Source organism: Polypterus senegalus, chromosome 4 (assembly GCF_016835505.1).
Source record: "Polypterus senegalus isolate Bchr_013 chromosome 4, ASM1683550v1, whole genome shotgun sequence".
In the NCBI taxonomy this organism is placed as follows: Eukaryota; Metazoa; Chordata; class Cladistia; order Polypteriformes; family Polypteridae; genus Polypterus; species Polypterus senegalus.
In genome coordinates this window covers 90,489,327-90,508,422 of record NC_053157.1, presented here as the reverse complement: position 1 = coordinate 90,508,422, position 19,096 = coordinate 90,489,327, and the positions used below count along the sequence as shown (strand labels likewise).

General features: G+C 36.8%; 1 protein-coding gene across 5 annotated transcripts in view; it reads left to right on the top strand.

The window, feature by feature from the left end:
- Positions 1 to 19,096, top strand: part of stox2a (storkhead box 2a) — a 367,273-nt gene that overhangs the window by 335,004 nt on the left and 13,173 nt on the right. For all 5 annotated transcript variants that reach the window (XM_039751028.1, XM_039751029.1, XM_039751030.1 and 2 more), the window contains exon 3: positions 10,669 to 12,937. In XM_039751028.1, coding sequence (XP_039606962.1) covers positions 10,669 to 12,937 — 2,269 coding nt within the window. The remainder of the gene's footprint in view (positions 1 to 10,668; positions 12,938 to 19,096) is intronic.

Below are 19,096 nucleotides of genomic sequence, written 5' to 3'. Positions count from 1 at the left end.
TCATCCTGTTCCTCTTTGCCCAAAGCAGATACTGGTCCTGCTGATGGGTTATGGACCTTCTATGGCCCTCTCCAGCTCTCCTAGAGTAACTGCTTGTCTCCTAGAATCTCCTCCATGCCCTTGAGACTGTGCAGGGAGACACAGCAAACCTTCTGGCAATGACACGTATTGATGTGCCATCCTGGAGAAGTTGGACTACCTGTGCAACCTCTGTAGGGTCCAGGTATCACCTCATGCTACCAGTAGTGACACTGACTGTAGCCAAATGCAAAACTAGTGAAGAAACAGTCAGAAAAGATGAGGAGGGAAAAATGTCAGTGGCCTCCACCTGGTAAACCATTCCTGTTTTGGGGGTCATCTCATTGTTGCCCCTCTAGTGCATCTGTTGTTAATTTCATTAACACCACAGCAGCTGAAACTGATTAACAACCCCCTCTGCTACTTAACTGACCAGATTAATATCCCATAAGTTTCATTGACTTTATGCTATACTCTGATTAAAAAGTGTTCCTTTAATTTTTTTGAGCAGTATATATACACACACACACACACACACACACATACTCTTGGGGGGCTCTGCTCCCTACTCGTTTCGCTCACCAATCCCCAGGTGGGTGCTACACGCTAGCCACTTCACAGATCTGCCGCTCACATATGTGGTGGCGGATGTACAATTTAAACAGATTTTTATTTTCATGGGAATTGTTACATAAGCATAATAGACCTATTTTATATTACAGCATGTAATTAACCATAGTAAAAAAAAAATACTAAAATGTAATAAATTGAAAGAAAATTATGTTTCATGTTGCGTTAGAGGTATTGATTGTGTTATACGTTTTCATTCTGTTTGACTTTGAAATTTATATGCAAATAATTTTTAAACTTACACTTTACTGTAAAACTTTTCATCAATAACACATAGAATTTTGACTTTGTGTTTAGACTTATATCATGACAATGCAACGTATAACTGCCCGTGATTGCATTTCATTTCTTTTTCTCTAATAAATAAACCGACTTTTTCTAATGTTTGTCCCTGTGATTTTGTTAATTGTCATAGCAAAAGCTATTGTAACAGGAAACTGTAAACATTTTAATACGAATGGCATATCAAGATCTGTTTTGGTGTCTAATGTTATCAGCGGAAGATATACCACATTACCTTTCTTGTCGCCTGTTAAAATTTTACATGTCATTGCCCATGTAATCGATCGTCAATTTTCGTGTTAATTTCTTTAACTTCATCGTTTCTCAGTGCTAGGATTGCCCATGTACTCATTTCTTCTGTTGATAACCCTTCGAAATGAAATTCTTCAATAAGATTTGGACATAATAAGTCTTCTTTATTGGGAACTTAAACTGAGGAAAATGTAACAATTTATAAGAGCTGAGAGTGCAGGAACTGTGTCTGACAAAAGCATTCACACGAATGAGAGGTGAGAGGACTGTGGATGTGATAGAAAATAGTTGCGAGGAGGGCGGGATTTTAAAAAAATCTCTTGGCAATAGTCTCGTCTCAAGATTTTCTTTTATAATAGAGAGATATACGAGGTGTGGCAGAAAAGTAATGAGACTGATTTTTTAATTTACCAAAGTTTTTATTTTTTTCAAACATCAATGTTATCCCCTTCAAAGTGGTTCCCTTGGGCAGCTACACACCGATGGAGACGTTGTTCCCACTGTTGGTAGCAGCGCTGGAAGTCTTCAACCGGTATGGTCTTCAGCATGTCCGTTACACTCTTTTGGATGTTTTCTAAAGTCCCGAAATGACATCCTTTGAGGACATTTTTCAGTTTAGGAAAAAAGTCACACGGACTGAGGTCAGGTGAATAAGGGGCTGGGGAACCACAGGAATGCCTTTTGAGGTCAAAAATTCTGTTATGGAGAGGGCAGTGTGACATGGGGCGTTGTCATGATAGAGCAACCATTTGTCTGCAATGTCTGGTCTCACGCGAATGACCCTTTTTCTGAGCCTTTCAAGGATGTCTTTATAAAAATTCTCCAAGCTTAACACAAAATTTAATGGCACAACGTTGCTCCAAATTGGCTGTTCCATTTTGTGTGGCCACAACCAAAAACACAACTTTGCTAATAGCAGTCACAAAATCACGTAGTTAGCGGAAGGAGCTGAAACTCGCACTGAGCTATGGGAGGTACTGATACGTGCTCTATCAAGGACAACAGCGCAGCGTTGCCAGATCGCTTGCAGTGTTGCCAGTCTCATTACTTTTCTGCCACAGTACACATAAATACTCACTGACTCATCACTAATTCTCCAACTTCTCGTGTAGGTAGAAGGCTGAAATTTGGCAGGCTCATTCCTTACAGCTTACTTACAAAAGTTAGGCAGTTTACGCGTAACAGTCATAACTGGAACCTTCTTTCGTACATATATACGACCATAGCCTGCAGCTTGGTCGCCGTGTGAGGCGGAGTTGCGTCCCGCATCGTCACTCCTCCCACGTAATTGAGTGCCTGCCCATATAAGGCCGTCCGTTGGCAGCAATCCAATAGACACGCTGCCGCTAAATATTCGCGGGTGAAGGACTGTGCTTATACAAACAAAGATGAGATAGTCATGGATGGACTAGTGTTTGGCACAAACTCAGCGAAAGTGCGAGAGAAACTTTTAAGTGCCGGGTCTAAGCTAACATTAAATAAAGCTGTGAACATCGTAAGATTGCACGAGATAGCACGAGCACAGCTGAGAACCTTCGATGCATGTACACCGAGCGGCTCACGTGAACTGTCTGTGAACGCAGTACGCAGAGAACAAGGAAGAGCTCCAAAGAGCACTGAACAAAAAACGCATTACACAATTGAGAAGACAGCAACAGACTCTGAAGCGAGTGATGCATACAAGCATATTCATAAGTGCAGCTACGGTGTAAACCTTAAGTTCATAGACACGCTGCCGGTGGCATTTGTCATGACTAAGACGAATACGATATTCACGAGATAGATCGCACAAGATAGCACAAGCACAGCTGAGAAATTTCGATGCATGTACTCCGAGTGGCTCACGTGAACTGACTTTGTTCTGGCTTTAACTACTGTGAAATAAACAGACACAAACTGGAAGCATGAGTCTGTGCCTTTTAATAATCTCAAGAGAGAAACATGGTGGCAGCGTAGCAGACGGAACTGCGCCGAAAGTCACGCCAGTCTGATGTTAAAAGTTCAGGATGCGGAGATACTAACATGAAAGGAAAATGGAGGGTCTGAGACCGCCGCTGACATTAAGCCTTGATGTTAAAGACCTGGCAAAGTGATGGAGAACATGGAAGGACGAGTTCAGATTATTCACAGAACTTGCAATGCCGGAGGCAGAGGAAAACACTAAGGTCAGATTATTCCATTATCTTATTGGAGAGAGCGGCAGAGAATCGTGTCAGGTGCTGACCGGTGATGTAAGACCTGATGAGTTAACCATGAGCTTGATGATACGTAAATTTGATGAACATTATAACCCGAAAATAAACGAAACTATAGAGAGGTACAGATTTTTTTCAAGAAATCAGACAAGGGGAGAAAATATAGACGACTATGTCACAGATCTGAGAGTGTTAGCAGGCACATGCAATTTTGGGGAGATTAAAAGTTCCCTTATATGTGACCGAATTGTGTGCGGAACCATTGATGCAAGTTTAGAGAGGTGCATACAAATATGCAGAGCCACAGAACTGTCAAAGGAGAACAGCAGAACAGTCACACGGGGTTCCCTATTCTAAACTTCTCCCGGTGCCTCTCTCTAAACCCTCCTTGCGGGAACATTATTATAACTCTTAACAATCCTATTGTTACACCTTCTACGTGCACCCAACCGTCCTTATTACGGAGTCTTACTTGCTTTACCGCTGGCTGCTTCTTTCCATTCACCTTCCCAGCTCTTTATTTAAACAGTTTTTCTTCTCACTTTTCCACTCCTTCACTGTCTTCTCCCTTTTCGTTCAAAATACACACCTCCTTGCCTTTAGCGATTTGCGTAGTGAACACTTCGATGAATGAAACCTGTTATCTTCACAACAGTTGACAAACACGGAATGTAACTTGAACACAACACTTCCTCCAAATACTAACCTGATTGAAAGAAATAATGATAATCAAATCCTTGATGACAGCAACACTCATAACAGTCACAAAACAATTACATTGACAATCAGGTTATGTTATTTTTAAAATGCTTCCTTTTCTTTTTCATAATTTCTTTAACACACTACTTCTCTGCTGTGAAGCGTGGGTATTATGCTAGTAATATATATATATATATATATATATATATATATATATATATATATATATATACATACACACAGTCATATGAAAAAGTTTGGGAACCCCTCTTAATTCTTTGGACTTTTGTTTATCTTTAGCTTTATGTTTTAGCTTTCAAAGTAGAAACTTCCTTTTAATATATGACATGCCTTAGGGAAACCGTACTAATTCAGCAGTGGCATTAAGTTTATTGGATAAACAGAAAATATGCAATATGCATCATAAAAAAAATAGACCGGTGCATTAATTTGGGTACCCCAACAGAGATATTACATCAATGCTTTGTTGAGCCTCCTTTTGCAGATATAACAGCCTCTAGACACCTCTCCTATAGCCTTTGATGAGTGTCTGGATTCTGGATGGAGGTATTTTTGACCATTCTTCCACACAAAATCTCTCCAGTTCAGTTAAATTTGATGGCTGCCAAGCATGGAGAGCCTGCTTCAAATCAGCCCATAGATTTTCGATGATATTCATGCCAGGGGACTGTAATGGCCATTCCAGAACATTGTACTTCTCCCTCTGCATGAATGCCTTTGTAGATTTTGAACTGTGTTTTGGGTCATTGTCTTTGTGACTGATGCTTTAACATTATCTTGAAGAATCTGTTGATATTTGGTTGAATTCATCCAACCCTCGACTTTAACAAGGGCCCCAGTCCCTGAACTAGCCCCACAGCATGATGGAACTTCCACCAAATTTGACAGTAGGTAAGTAGGTGTTTTTCTTGGAATGCGGTGTTCTTCCGCCATGCAAAAAGCTTTTTGTTATGACCAAATAACTACATTTTTGTCTCATCAGTCCAAAGCACTTTGTTCCAAAATGAATCTGGCTTGACTAAATGAGCATTTGCATACAACAACCAACTCTGTTTGTGACATGAGTGCAGAAAGGGCTTCTTTCTCATCACCCTGCCATATAGATGTTCTTAGTGCAAATTGCGCTGAATTGTAGAACGATGTACAGATGCACCATCTGCAGCAAGATGTTCTTGCAGGTCTTTGGAGGTGATCTGTGGCTTGTCTGTAATCATTCTCACAATCCTGCACATATGCCACTCCTGTATTTTTCTTGGCCTGCCAGACCTCGGTTGGTTTATCAGCAACTGTGCCTGTGGCCTTCCATTTCCTGATTACATTCCTTACAGTTGAAACTGAGAGTTTAAACCTCTGAGATAGCTTTTTGTAGCCTTCCCCTAAACCATGATACTGAACAATCTTCATTTTCAGGTCTTTTGAGAGTTGCTTTGAGGGTCCCATGCTGTCACTCTTCAGAAGAGAGGCAAAGGAAAGAACAACTTACAGTTGACCACCTTAAATACCTTTTCTCATGATTGGACACACCTGTCTATGAAGTTCATGGTTTAACGAGCTAATCCAACCAATTTGGTGTTGCAAGTAATCAGTATTGAGCAGTTACATGCATTCAAATCAGCAAAATAACAAGGGTACCCAAATTTTTGCACAGTCAGTTTTTCACATTTGATTTAATTTCATACAACTAAATACTGCTTCACTAAAAATCTTTGTTTGGAAAACACCCCAATACTCAGATGTTCCTAGGAAATGAAAGTTTTGTTGAAAGTAGAGTAAATAGAATAGTATATCCTAACATTTTTCATATTACTGCATACAGTATATATATATATATATATATATATATATATATACATATACACACACACACACACACACACACAGTGGGTACAGAAAGTATTCAGACCCCCTTCAATTTTTCACTCTTTTGCAGCCATTTGCTAAAATCATTTAAATTAATTTTTTCCCTCATTAATGTACACACAGCACCCCATATTGACAGACAAAAAAAATTTTTGAAATTGTTGCAGATTTATTGAAAAAGAAAAACTGAAATATCACATGGTCCTAAGTATTCAGACCCTTTGCTCTGTATTTAGTAGAAGCACCCTTTTGAGCTAATACAGCCATGAGTCTTCTTGGGAAAGATGCAACAAGTTTTTCACACCTGGATTTGGGGATCCTCTGCCATTCCTCCTTGCAGATCCTCTCCAGTTCTGTCAGGTTGGATGGTAAACATTGGTGGACAGCCATTTTTAGGTCTCAATTGGGTTTAAGTCAGGGCTCTGGCTGGGCCATTCAAGAACAGTCACAGAGCTGTTGTGAAGCCATTCCTTTGTTATTTTAGCTGTGTGCTTAGGGTCATTGTCTTGTTGGAAGGTAAACCTTTGGCCCAGTCTGAGGTCCTTAGCACTCTGGAGAAGGTTTTTGTCCAGGATATCCCTGTACTTGGCCGCATTCATCTTTCCCTCGATTGCAACCAGTCGTCCTGTCCCTGCAGCTGAAAAACACCCCCACAGCATGATGCTGCCACCGCCATGCTTCACTGTGTGGACTGTATTGGACAAGTGATGAGCAGTGCCTGGTTGAATATACAGGGTGGCCCACGAAAAAGTAGCCCGCCTTCCTGCCAGATTGGCGGGCCGATTGACTACCCTCATCACGAAAGCTGTGTAGACATAGTGCAAACGTGTGAGTACGAGCTGAGCGACGTATTCCATTCCACAAAGAATCATTTTCAGCACTTTCTGTAAAGAGTGAGTAAAGATTTTTGCATTTCAAGTTCTTTCTTTATGGAAGGGCACCTTTTTTCACCAGGGAGGCAGGCTACTTTTTCGTGGGCCATCCTGTATAAAGAATATATCTTCTAACTTCCTAATAGAATGACACTGAAAGCCAAATTCCCCCTCAAATTCTCTGGGTTACTGCAATGGCATATACATGAAATAAAGGTAAGATGGCTGTTAAATGAATTTTAAAAATGTTTAGAATTCTGTTTTGATTTGACTTTTTTAAACACTTCTATATTCAAGGATTATGTGTGCATTTTAAGCATGCTGAAACATGTACAGTCATTTTCAGTGTTCCCAGTCGACAAATAATTTAATCGATTATCCTGGGAAATAGTCTGGTTTTGTAGGAGTTTTGTTTCTCTGGGCCATGCCAATGATCCTTTGAAAGGTAAGTTTAATTGTTAGGATCAAGATATTGCTGTAGGATCTACACATTTAACAAAATCATGATGTTTTTGTTGAAAAATGTAGATTTTACGCTATTGTGTTGGGAAAACAAAATGGTTATGAAGCCCAATCACTAGGCTAAAAAAAAACAGAGTGCATTGAGATTTGTATGCAGACTCTCTGTATTATTTGAAGTAATACAGTCCAAACGGTGCAGACAAATAACAATTGTGCCTTTACAAAATAATTCAATTACTCCCAGGACTTATTCTCACCTTTATAATCTGCCTGATGCTGCCGATTGTAACCAACAAGAGCACAATTTTTTTTTTTGCTCTCCAGGCAGTAGATACTGTGAATAAAGGGGGCAAATCTGGTTGCATGATTGCAAATTTCCTGCAGAAACACGCCTATTATCGCTATAGCATATGCACTGCAAGTTTTTATACATTGATAATTTATATTCATTTCCTTTATTCTGTACTGTCATATTTCATTTTTTCTCATGAATAACAATTTGAACTTTAAAAAGAGTCAATTTGTGATCTAATGAGATACTTCTTAAAACCCTCCATTCCAATACACTTGGAACAACTTCTCTGTGAACATATCAGGAAGAAATTTTATGTGGACCTTCAAACTTGGTAGCCTTTATTGCTTTATATTCTATTTCTGTTAGTAGTTTTTTTTTTTCAGCATTTTGGTTCCTTTCTGTCACAATGTTCATTTTCCTTGTGTTTTAGGTGGTTTCTATTCAAAATTCATATACAAGTCTTTAGTATCCTATTAGAAGTGGCATTAGCACAGCTGTTTGTTTGCACCATTGCTAGCTTTCATGGTTTGTATCACATGTTTGACACAACTGAATGGGTAAATTCTCCTATTTCACTGGTCTTCTCCCTTCCTTCCTGTATCTGAAAATGTGCACATTAATATAAATAGTGACTCTAAATTAGCCCCATGTAATAAGTATGTGTCTGAGTGGGTCATGCAATAGACTGACTCGAGACTAGTTCCTGTCTTTGCCCCAGTGCTGCTGGGATAGGCTTAGCCCCAAAAAGAACCTTGAACTAGATTAAGCAGGTTTAAGAATGTTATGTTTTGTTTTTCCAGTTACAAAAATAATGCATTTTCATTTTAAAATATACGGGTTTGGGTTAACTGGCAAAGAGGAATATTCTTATGAATGAAAAAATGCATTAAAAATGAATTATTTTGCATTTGATGCATGCGAGTATTTAACCACTATTATTACGGTTCTAATATATTCTGCTTTAAATGCATTCAGCTTAAAATTTATTTAATTTATTATTCAGTATAAGATTCTGAGTGCTTTTGTTGGAGCTTAAGTAGGTATTACTTTGGCAAACATGTTGTATTTCTGGAAACTGCACTATGCTTTTTGTATTGTTGAGTATTTTTGCTAAAGTAAAAATCTGATCAACATTCAATAATCTATAGATGTATATGTTGATGCTCAGATGATTAAAATCTGTAAAATATTAATTAACATTTTAATGAACATTTTAATTAGCTGTTTTGTATAGTATACTGACCCAGATGCTACTTCAGATTTTCAAAAAAAAAATTTGCCTGAAAGGTGACATGTTCCATTTCTGACATTGAAGGATAAGTATCTATTCCAGGGTTTCTACTGAAAATGAAAATATGAAGACTAATATTCTTTATATATAACTAGGGGGCTTCACTCGCCAACCAAAACAATCCCCCCCAGCCTGCACTGGGCGCCTGCCACTTTGCGTCTCTGCCGCTCGCGTATGTGGATTTCAGTTTCACCAAATAACAAATCTTTTAATTCTCACGAATACGGCTCTTCATTGAAAAGAAACACTATTTTTCCCTGATGGCAACATGAATTAGATGATCTACAAGTCTCCGACTAAAAGTTTAAATCCAAACAATATATTCAGTCTCATTTCGCTGTTCCATTATTTCATTGAGTAATAATTTCTACTTGGTTGCGCTAATGCGATCTTTACTATCATTTTTTTTGAGACTTTCGAATTTTTGTACTTTCATTATCTATAACCTGCTCTGCATGTGTATCACGCCTACGTTTTTGAAATCTTTACAATGTTCTACTTTGTCATCTATTCTTTGCCTTTTATTTCTGGCCCCAGGCGTGGTTAAATCTCTTGGCACAAAGTCTTGTCTAATGGGACATGAAAGTATCTCTCTGAAAAAGTCTTGTCTCGTCCCAGGATTTTATTATACAGTATAATACAGAGATATGTAAATATTGTCAGTTGATCATTAAAGAGAAACCTACTGAAAGAAAAAAGATGAAAAAAAAAAATGAGTCACATTACTTTAATAATTAAGAATGAGAGGTGTTGCTGTAGTATTTGATGGCTCTTTATGGGTAACACTTCCATCTCACATCACATAAACCCCCCCCCCAGAATGGTTGCGTGTTCTTATAAAATTATACGGTACCAGTCAAAAGTCTGGACACATCCAGAAATGTTCATGTTTTTGATAGAACTGATATCCTTTTTTAAGTGCAACATACCTTTAAATTGATTTAAAAACAAAGCCAAAACATTGCTGCTGTTGCTAATGGACATTCCTGATTGAAATTAAATTTTTAATTAATTTCTCACATGACTGCAAAGCCTTATTTTCAACAGCCATTCCTTTAGTTTCCTGGTGGTTACAAAGGTTTCTATAATAATTAATTAGCATTTAAAATGACTAATAAAGGATAAGCTAAAGGAGTTGACTGTTAGGACAATGAAGAAATGGCTGCTTAAAATGGAGCTTTGCAGTCAAATGTGAATCGTAAATTAAAATAATTTCAAACAGTAATAGCCGGTAATATTGGTAATGTCTTGGCCATATTTTTAAATCAATTTAATTGTATCTTGATTAAAAAAAAAGTTATCATTTTCTATCAAAAACATGAAAATTTCTGTGTATGTCCAGACTTTGCGCTGGTACTGTATGTATTTCATTCTGCAGTCAAAAGTTGTGTTGGCAAGTTGACTAGTGACCCTGAAGTTGCACAACACAGGCATGCCCCACATGGAACAGGCATCTGGTGGTCACCTTGCACCTGTTGCTACCAGATAATAGTCCAATATCCCAACAGAAACAAATACATATAAAGAACAAATGAATGGTTAGAAATGATTTAAAAAAATGTTATAACAAATAGTTTTCTGGGTAATATGTTGTTCAGATACTATGAAGTTATGTTAACATGAGTATTTAACACTATTTAATTTGTTACTCCAATTAAAAATCAATTACAGTTTTTTAAATAACAATAACATGCAATGTCCCCTTATTGAGCCAGATTAAAAAAAAAAAAAAAGTTGTTTGTATTGTTATTGCTTGGCTAACTTCTGTACCTTTTATGCCTTTCATTTCAGGTGTTCCAACACCAAGTCCTGAAATTCTAAGGCACACCCTGAACATGTTAGTAAGAGAAAGAAAAATTTATCCAACTCCAGAAGGTTACTTCATTGTTACACCCCAGACTTATTTTATTACTCCTTCTCTTATACGGACAAATAGTAAATGGTATCATTTAGATGAGCGAATACCTGACAGGCCTCAGCAGTGTACCTCTCCTCAGTCTGGAACTATTACTCCATCTGCCTCAGGCTGCGTTAGGGAACGCACCCACCACAAAAACCACTGCGATTCCTATAACTGTTACCGGGATGATATGCATAGTATGCATGCCTCCACATTACAGAGGAAATCCCCAAAAGACTGCAAAGATGCATACTGTCCTCCCTCTGTTTACCAGACAGCTGCTACAGAAAAAAGTAAAAGTACTGTCAACTTTTCATATAAGACTGATACTCTCAGCAAGCATAAAGAACCGGGCAGCACTGGAGAAAAACAATCCAAGAAGTTTGGCTTAAAATTGTTCCGGCTCAGTTTCAAAAAGGACAAGACTAAACATTTAGCTACTTTCTCAGCCCAGTTTCCCCCTGTGGAATGGCCTCTCAGAGATGAGGATACACCTTCCACAATCCCGAGGGAAGTAGAAATGGAAATAATTCGTCGTATTAACCCAGAGCTTACAGTAGAAAATGTCATGAGGCATACAGCACTGATGAAAAGATTAGAAGAGGAAAAGGCCCAACGAAGCAAAGCAGGCTCCACTACTCAGCACAGTGGCAGAAGTAAGAGAAGTAGGGGCCATCGGAAAACTCATGGAAAGTCTCGGTCACATAGCAAGACTCGAGCATCTAAAGGAGATCCTTCAGAGGGATCCCACTTAGACATTGCTGGTGAAAGAGAATATGAATTTTATAGCTCTTCCCTTGTCAGGTCCCCACGGGATGGATCATTCAGTATAGATCGAAATGGAGATAATTTTTTTGTACACAGCAACCCCAACATAGTTGAGTCTCACTTTCCAGTTACACCAGAGTGGGATGTTTCTGGAGAACTTGCCAAACGAAGAACAGAAATGCCATTTCCTGAGCCCTCTAGAGGCACTTCACATTCAAAGGTGCATCGGAGTCACAGTCATACGCAAGATAGAAAGTCTCGCAATGAACGATCTAGCAAAGCAAAAGAAAGATCGCGTTCAATGGATAATTCAAAAGGTCCACTTGGCGCAGCCTCGGTTGGTACAGCAGAGGATTTAGAAGGCTGTAGTCCAGATGAAGGAGGGCGTTATTATGCTGATGATAGTACACTGAGGCCTTCTCAGGCTCACCATTATCAAAGAATTTTGCTTTCTGCTGCTAACTTTAATGCTGAAATATGTATGCCAGGCGCTGACAAAGTAAGTTCAGAAGACCCAAAAGTCTGTAGTCCTGTGGAACATACCAAACTGAGAGACAGTTTGCCTGCCTACAATGAGCTAAATACTTGCTCACCAAAGCCAACATCTGATGATTACTTTCAGTGCAATACATCCAATGAAACTGTTCTAACAGCACCATCCCCTATAAGCAAACATGATTATGACACCCTGACATTGTCAGATGGAGTCAAAAAAGTGTGTCTAGCAGATAGGCAGACCCCAAATCTGATAAGGGATTCCAGTGATTACAAAGAGGACCCTATGAAAGGACAACATGGCATTATCATATCAGTGCCTACACCAGAGACAATACCAAATGGACGGTTGATACACCAACAGAATACTGACCACCCAAACAGTGGAGATAACAGAAAAGAACTATTTAGTAAAGACACTTTGTTTAAACCACCTCATAATGTTGGATATGTAGAAAATAGTTACCAGAAATCTGGTACATTACGAAAATCCCAGCACATGAAATCGGCAGAGGTTCTTAATAACTGTGAGCACTTTGAACAGCCCAGTCTGCTTTCTGTTTCACCTAGTGCTTCAGCACCACCAGGGCCAGACCAACCAACAGGAGCCCAGGAAGCCTCATTTGATTATTACAATGTGTCAGATGATGATGATTCAGATGATGCAACCCACAAAAACGCAGAAGATGAGAAAAGCAGAGAGGATGGCGGGACAATGCAGTGGCTCTTAGAAAGAGAAAAGGAAAGAGATTTACAAAGAAAGTTTGAGAAGAACCTCACACTTCTAAGTCCAAAGGAAACCGACAACAATAACAGCCAAAAATCTGCACATTCTGCCCGCCTTGACAGTATGGACAGCAGCAGCATTACGGTGGATAGTGGATTTAACTCTCCACGGTAAGCCGAGTACAGTCAACTATGTTTACATGGAAAGAGAAGGTTTATTTTGTTTGGCCTGACACTTAAAAGCCCTTTCTTTCTTTTTTGATCATTAAACACGTGGAAATGAAGTTATACTCATTTTAGTGATCTGCACTTTTGGTTATACTACATATAAGGGATGCAGTTGCAGTAAATGTCCCTCCTTATACTGCTCAGTTACAAATCTTGTGCCTTGGACAGTTTTATTTTAATTGAAAAAATGCAACTCATTAAATTGGCACAAAATTAGCTAAGCAGGAATTCCTTTATATTTTCGTTGTAATTGTACTTCTTAATTAAACATTATCATGAGGGAGATATATATGTCTTCCTGAATGATTAAAAAAAAATGTCAGAACGTTTTTTGCAGTGACCATTTTTTTATGCAAATACCCCCAACCACAGGAAGGGAAAAAAAAAAGTTTAGCTTTTATGCCAACTAATTTAGAGAGTGCCTCCAAGCCTCATTCTGCCAAATTCCTCTTGGTGTTTGTAAGGCTGGTTATAATTGACAACCTTTATGCACATATTGTTGCCTGATAAACATTGGTGCCCAGGTTGTTTATTAATTTCATTCTGGTGATTTTCCCTAAAGATGCCAATTTTGGGTGGAGAAACAACAAGAATTTGATATGATCACATTTGGTTTGTCTTGTCTTTAAAGGACTGTACTTTTTTTTTTTTTAAATTCAGGGATGTTTGTATAGGGAATTTGCTATGAGTACAGTATATTAGATGGCAAAAATCCTGAGTGAGTCCAAAGCTATTTGTCATTTGCTGCTGGCAAGGAGGCAATCATAAGTGAACAACCAGATAACTTCGTCTCCAACTGTATAAACTGTTCAAATGTGATAACTTTGAAAAATTCCAGCATGTATTTAAAACATTTTTTCCTGTCTTTTGTGACTGTGTGAACTGTTAAATTTTTGAAGTTTGTGTTAAATTGCTGCCTATTAAAATGTTTTTACATATAGATTTTACCTCTAGAGTGTTTGTCTCACCTATTTATGTTAATTTTAATAGACTTTTTAATACCCACATTCTCTTTAGAAAGCCAATACAAGACAGTGATATTTGTGTATATTTTCCTTCATGTTTCAACCCAAATATAAAAAGGATTACTATTATATTTAATTTAGCCACCTTGTAAACGGACCCAATGACTGAATAACTCCTCTGCTAATGTTTACTAGAGTTGTGTTTGAGTCTAGTATAGATGAGTGTACTTGTACATGTAACACTAAACTATCTGAAGGGGCATACATCCCCTTTTTTTTTTAAATAATTCTGTTGGTTTGAAAGAATCCCATGAATGTTGTCAACGTCTACACGGAGACTGAAACAAAAATGAATAGAACACAGTATGAAGTCATATAAATATGTCTTCTAATTTTAAAAAATTCTTCCAATGTAAAAGAAATAAGACGTAAAAATTGCCAGCTATGCATGTTTACCAGGTTGCAACATATTCATTTAAATGATGTTAGGAATATATGTACAGCTAAGAGGTAATTGCCAGGTATTTTGCTGTAGGTTTTAAGACATGTTGGTCAGAACATATGGATATGTAAACTCTTACTAATGACTACTTTGGTCAGTAAGAAAAGTGATGACTATAGACTATATGTGTTGGGTTGCATGAACATGATATAATAGGCATCATTGGGGAACAGTTTCTTTCCTTGTGTTTTTAAATCCTAATGTGAGTTTTAATGTAATGTATCTGTTTTGTGTTTGCGTGTGATTTATCTTCTGTAAGAATACAAAAAAATGAGACAGACATAATTAGTCAAAGTGAAGAATAAGAAGCCATACATAACCTTAATTCTCCAATTTAAAGCTACCATTCAGCATTTCCACACCTACTGAAGCATTTGTATCAAAGCAGAAACTATATATCAACTCATGACTTCTACCTTGATGGCATGAAGAATAATCATAAATATTAATTGTTTATGCCACTGTTTTTTTAACCCATTGAGTCCAAAAATGGATAGACCTTCATGATTTGTTCCATTATGTTTATTGCTACATAACTGCAAAAAAACTATAAAAATAAAAAGGAAATAAGTAAGTTGTCCCCAAATGAATGTATTACTTTCATTAATCATACTAAAAAAACAGCCTTTATCAGTGCTGATTACAATCAAAGTCTCCATAAAATTTCTTTGAGGACAAATTTAGTTCCCCCTTGTTTGGGTATGTAGTACAGCCTTCCTGAACAGGGGAAACATCTTCAGAATACCCAGTTTGAAGAGCAAATAGTCCAACGCATTGCTTTGATTAAGGATTCACAGTATAGACATCTGTGGCCGATAAGAGTCAGTTAGAAAAGGACCACAACACTGAAAACATAACAGTGACATTACAGCTGCAGTTTCTGTTTTGTCTGAATGGCCAAAAACAAGACAATTAGCAGCGTTGTGTGAGGGAGTGTATATAATGAAATGATATGTAAATATTCAGTTTAGCAATTCTGAAGATTAATTGTATCTTAGAATGCTTTACTGTGAAATTTTAAATCAATTGTACCTTTAATTATTCACAATAACAGTAACATTAACTCACAAGTTAAAAACTACAAAAATGTAATAAAGTCGACTATTGTATATTACTAGGCTGTTGGAAACCATTAGGGTTTGTGCCTTTTAAGGTCCCAATAAGCAACTTGCAGTTGCCACAGCAACTTAGCACCTGTTAGTAATTATTATGCTCTTGGCTAATCATTCACTTCATTGTACGAGACAATCACTGTCACAGGGATATTGTCTTTATTCTTGTCAATAAAATACTGCAGGATGATATCAAAATGCAATCTGAAATTCCAATATTTAAGCATTTTTATCTGTAATACTCATTTATTAGATTCTTAAATTAATCTTCAGTTGTCTTATTACCACCAGAACAAACCACCAAATAAGGCCATCAGCAGAATAAGTAATCAACCACACTTTACTTTTTATGGCACCTTTCCCAGAGCACGTTATCACATGGCACTTTACAGTTGATTTTTTCAAATGTTTAAAAAATATACTAGTAGTCTTTGAAAACTAAAAGACAAGTACCATTCAGGCACACAAAAGCTCACTGGCTATCTTATCTTGAAAGAACATATATAACAATTACCATCACTTAGGTAAATATTTTATAAAAATCAATAAAGAATAAATCCTACAGCATCCTGTTTTTCCACAAACACTTTTTTTTGTAAATTGGCTGCTTTTTAAAAATGTGTTAAGGTAAGAGTTTAATTTGGGTTAGTCAGTTGGTCGTTATTTAGGCTAAAATCATTAATCATTGCAGGGTTTGTAAAGCAGCCTTAAAATTAATTTGAAAGGCTAAAATAAAATTTTGCTGATGTGAGTGTAAAAGGTATTTTTCACCGGAGTGCACTGCTATATTCAACTAAATAAATTCTCTGCTGTCATTTTTTTTTCTTTCTCTTAACTATACATGGCCTGATCTTTCAAAGCACATGTAAGTTTAATCTAAATGCTTTAAAGTATCTGCTCCCTTAAAATAGTCCAAACCACTCCAAAAGTCCTAACCTTAGTGAGGAAAACTTCTAAAGAACAATCTGTCCATTACAAAATAACTAATTAGAGCTGCGTCTGCTATAGGGCAGAATTTTTCCCAGTCTGTGCCCAAAATGACAATTTGTCATGTAATACAACTCCCCAGGTTTACTCATTTGGCTGTATAGTAATTATTCTCTTCAAATTAAGCAGGAAAAAATATAAGCAGACTACCACCTGAGCTGCTAAGGCAGGTTTAACTTTAGCTTAGTAAAGAGGCATGACATATGAAACTTAAATCTGGAATTTCAGTACACAATTCTGTTATTTTTAGCATTTCAGTATATTGCAGATTATTTAAATTAAAAGTAAACTAGTAAGAACCTACTCAGACTTTTTGGCGGCTACAGTCTTTTCAGTATCACAATACCTGCTATCAAGTTTCACCCAGAAATGTCAAAAATAAGGCAATTCAAAATGCAACACTGGAATGATTTTGGTATTAGTTGTGCCAGTTAGGAACTCCGTCAATAGGAAGGATAAAACATCAAATGAACTTGCAACAAATAATGTAAAAGCAAATGAAAAGTCCAATTATTTTATTTGATATCGGTTTGTTTGTATGTTTTCTTTTAGTTTTTTGCTAATCATTTCCTTACATAAGCATGCAATTCTTCAACTGAAAAAAAACCCAGAGAGAGCAAATAAGACAGGCTGCTGTATGTGAAATATTAGTAGCAAAAGACAGACAGCGATATGCTCAACATTTTGCATTTGTCCTAATCACTGTGAAATTACATTAATGAGAATTTCAGCATGACCTATTGGAAATTTGTGCTCAGAAACTCCATCTTGTGATGACACAGCAACATATACAACTTATGTAATTACAAGAAGAAATGCAACAAAGATAGTACCAGTAAACACTTATGGAAAAGTATCATATACAACAATATAATAGATGAAGAACTGGTTGTTGCACCACATTACAAAAGAAAACAATATCAGTTTGTTTAGATATGTCTTTTTCCTTGTTATGTTAATTTATTTACACAAGTTGAAATTTTTCAAATGAGTTAGAGCTTGACATAGAAATACAGGTAAGGTTATATGAAAACATGGAAACAATCCCCAGTTTTACCTACTGTAAAATTATTTTAGTTTGTGTTTTCTTTTCATTTGATGCATAAGCATCTATAATTTTCACTGTCACACACCGATTTAGAGTGAAATGTTGACAGTAATTTTATTTGTATTAAAATATTCACCATAGGTTATGTATTCCTGTTAAGATGTTTGCACTAAAGTAATTCAAAAGACCAGGTCCTTGTGAGAAATTCTTCATTGAAATGCAAATGGGCCTGCACTTGCTTTCTTTAACATGGGGCGAAACCTCATAGAGAAATTTTTAAATTTTATTGTCTTAAACTTTTTTTTTTTTTTTTTGTTAATTTTAGTTTACATTGATGTATATGATGAACATAGCTGACTTAAAACAGCGGTTAAACATTTCTCTACCACCTTAAAAACATCATTCTGCTCCTGAAACTTTCAGTTCAATCTTCAAACTGAGAGCATTCATATGCTGCTGTTTTATGCTGAAACCGTCCTGCCTCCATCGTAGCAAATAAAAGCTGGCATTCTTTTGTTATTAATCCTAACAGGGAATAACTGCCATATTTCTGATTCTCCTTTTATTATTATAATGGCTTTAAAGTTCTCTCTCAGCAAATCACATACAACAACCACAACACCAACACAAGTCTTTAGGAGGCTGCTGGGCTGACACATAGCAACACTAAGTTCCTAAAACAAAGGTGTAATGATAAATAAGTATTAAGGTTACTTGTACAGATTTTTTTTTTCAAATCTTTACATTCAGAAAAGGGCTCTTACTAATTGAATCACTGTATGTTATTCCTTGAATGAATGCTGGCTCCTCCAGCTGTACCACTGAACACAAATGATCAGGATCCATGTTCCACCAACATGTTTTTTTTTTAATCGTGCACTTCTTGTGATTAGGATCAAAATGTTGCTGTTTATTCTTTTAAGTATTTTAAGCTGCTGTGGAAAAAATATCTGATGAATAAAATATTACAATGAGGATTACATTTTTAAAGATTTTTACAATGCAACAGTTAGCACATTCAGTTACTTCATTTGTGAAACACAAATAGACTGTAAGTGCCTTGTCTTATGTATAAGAAAGATGGACAATGACCTCACATCTTGCCAAAATGACCAAAATGCCTTTAATGTGTTTAATTATGAGCAATCGTCTGGGTTTCTTATGTGGATTGCAGGCATGAAAAGAGTCTTGATTATACGTTTCTCTTTGATCGTATCACTTTCTATGCCCAGAAAATCCAGCTTTTGTGAAGTTCTGTGTTTTCAAGTACCACTTTCATCTGACATTTGTGTCTATCCATGAGTCATATTCACTTCATGCTTTGTAGATGCACCATTGGCAAAAAGCAAAATTAGAAATAACTGTGTGCCTTTTTATTTTACATTAAGTAAAAAAATGGAACTGTTTAACCTATGGCTGAATATATATTTTAATATGTACTTATTTTCAATATGAATATTCAAACCATAATTTTTACATAATTGGAAT